The following is a 1,908-nucleotide window of genomic DNA, read 5'->3' as shown; positions in this document are numbered from 1 at the left end:
GCTTGGCTAGAAGTCTAATCCAGAGGAACAAGGCCTGTCTATGCTCGGAAAGCAGCCACCAGCTGCTGGGGTGGACACAGATGGAGGGCCTGCCCTGGCCAGCCACATGTAAGTTGTTCCTGAGTTGAAAGGGAAGGAAAATCAGCGTCTGAAAGTTGAAGGCAGATTGCCAACTACCAGGAAAGGACATTGGCTTTGACTTTTTCTATAAGAGGGTGTTGTCTGACTTGGGGAAAATGCAACTGGCCCTGCAGCTGGACCTTTAAGTGGTCATCAGGGGCCACCAGGAAGGAATAGGCCCTGAGTTATGTTCAGGCTTCCTTACTTGAAGTATATACATCCTTGTTAGCTATTGGGAACAGGCTTATAGAGTTGGGGGGGGGGGAGAGCAAACAAAACAACGAAAACATGAGTTTGGAAGCCAAGTATCGTGCAGCTTCCCTGTATGTGGGAGACCTCCACGAAGATGTTACTGAGGATGTGTTATTCAGGAAGTTCAACACAGTGGGACCTGTGTTGTCCATACGCATCTGCAGGGATCTGGTTTCCCGTCGTTCACTAGGCTATGCCTATGTCAACTTTCTCCAGCTGGATGATGCCCAGAGGGCCTTAGATACCATGAACTTTGACTTGATCCAAGGCAAATCCATTCGTCTCATGTGGTCTCAGCGGGATGCCTACCTGAGGAAATCAGGAATCGGGAATGTGTTTATTAAGAATCTGGACAAATCCATTGATAACAAAACCTTGTATGAACAGTTCTTACCCTTTGGAAAGATCCTGTCCTCCAAGGTGATGAGTGACGAAGAAGGCTCCAAGGGCTATGGCTTCGTGCACTACCAGGAACAAAGTGCTGCAGACAAGGCCATCGAGGAGATGAATGGGAAGCTGCTGAGGGACTGTGCAGTGTTTGTGGACAGATTCAAAAGCCGTAAGGATCGGGAGGCTGAGCTCAGAAGCAAAACCAGTGAATTCACTAACGTGTACATCAAAAATTTTGGGGATGATATGGACGACGAGGGGCTCAAGGACATTTTCAGCAAATATGGTCAAACTTTGAGCGTTAAGGTGATGAAAGATGCTAATGGGAAGTCCAAAGGCTTCGGGTTTGTGAGTTTTTATAACCATGAGGCTGCCAGAAATGCAGTTGAAGAAATGAATGGACAGGACATAAACGGGCAGACAATTTTTGTAGGCAGAGCCCAGAAGAAAGTAGAACGCCAGGCTGAGTTAAAGGAAAAGTTTGAACAGATGAAAAGGGAAAGAATCCGTGCACGACAAGCAGCGAAACTTTACATTAAGAATCTGGATGAAACCATCGATGACGAAACACTGCGCAGGGAATTTTCTTCATTTGGGTCCATTTGCAGAGTTAAGGTGATGCAGGAAGCAGGGCAGAGCAAAGGGTTTGGCTTGATCTGCTTCTTCTCTCCTGAAGCAGCTGCTAAAGCAATGGCTGAGATGAATGGCCGCATCCTGGGCAACAAACCCCTCAACATTGCACTGGGTCAGAAGCACTGAATAACAACAACAAAAATTCTACCTCGCCAATCTGAGAAGCAGCTAGGAGAACAACACCGTTCTCCACCTGTAGGGTGCTATAAGGGTAAGCTTCAGACCTTGGTGGCTGCTTAATACATTGCACTTGTGCAACGAATTGTGTATACAAGAACTTTTCTTATCTGTGTATGAAAATGCAAATGTGCGTTAGAACTTGGTTTGTTTTACAGGATACATTCTCATTTTTTAAATTTTTTGTTTCTTATTTGGATATTCACAACTGTTTAATTGGTTACATTTTGGTTATATTTTGAACTAAGTGAAACAAATACTTGTATTTATTGCATATTCCATTCTTTTTTAAAATACTGTTTCGAGCTTTAATTTCTCCTATGAAAAGTGCCCACA

General features: G+C 44.6%; 1 protein-coding gene across 1 annotated transcript; it reads left to right on the top strand.

Moving 5' to 3' along the window:
• The first annotated feature begins 392 nt into the window (after positions 1-392).
• Positions 393-1,565, top strand: Pabpc4l (poly(A) binding protein cytoplasmic 4 like). Its single transcript, XM_051176893.1, has one exon. It carries the CDS (start codon positions 409-411, stop codon positions 1,519-1,521), a length of 1,113 nt encoding a protein of 370 aa, XP_051032850.1. The 5' UTR covers positions 393-408; the 3' UTR covers positions 1,522-1,565.
• The last annotated feature ends 343 nt before the right edge of the window (positions 1,566-1,908 follow it).

Source organism: Phodopus roborovskii, unplaced genomic scaffold (genome assembly GCF_943737965.1).
Source record: "Phodopus roborovskii unplaced genomic scaffold, PHOROB, whole genome shotgun sequence".
Classification (NCBI taxonomy): Eukaryota; Metazoa; Chordata; class Mammalia; order Rodentia; family Cricetidae; genus Phodopus; species Phodopus roborovskii.
This window is presented reverse-complemented; position numbering and strand designations above follow the sequence as displayed.

What these genes read in the sequence shown, in the direction of transcription:
- Pabpc4l (XM_051176893.1), top strand. Translation starts at nt 409, where the DNA reads ATGAGTTTGGAAGCCAAGTATCGTGCAGCTTCCCTGTATGTGGGAGAC.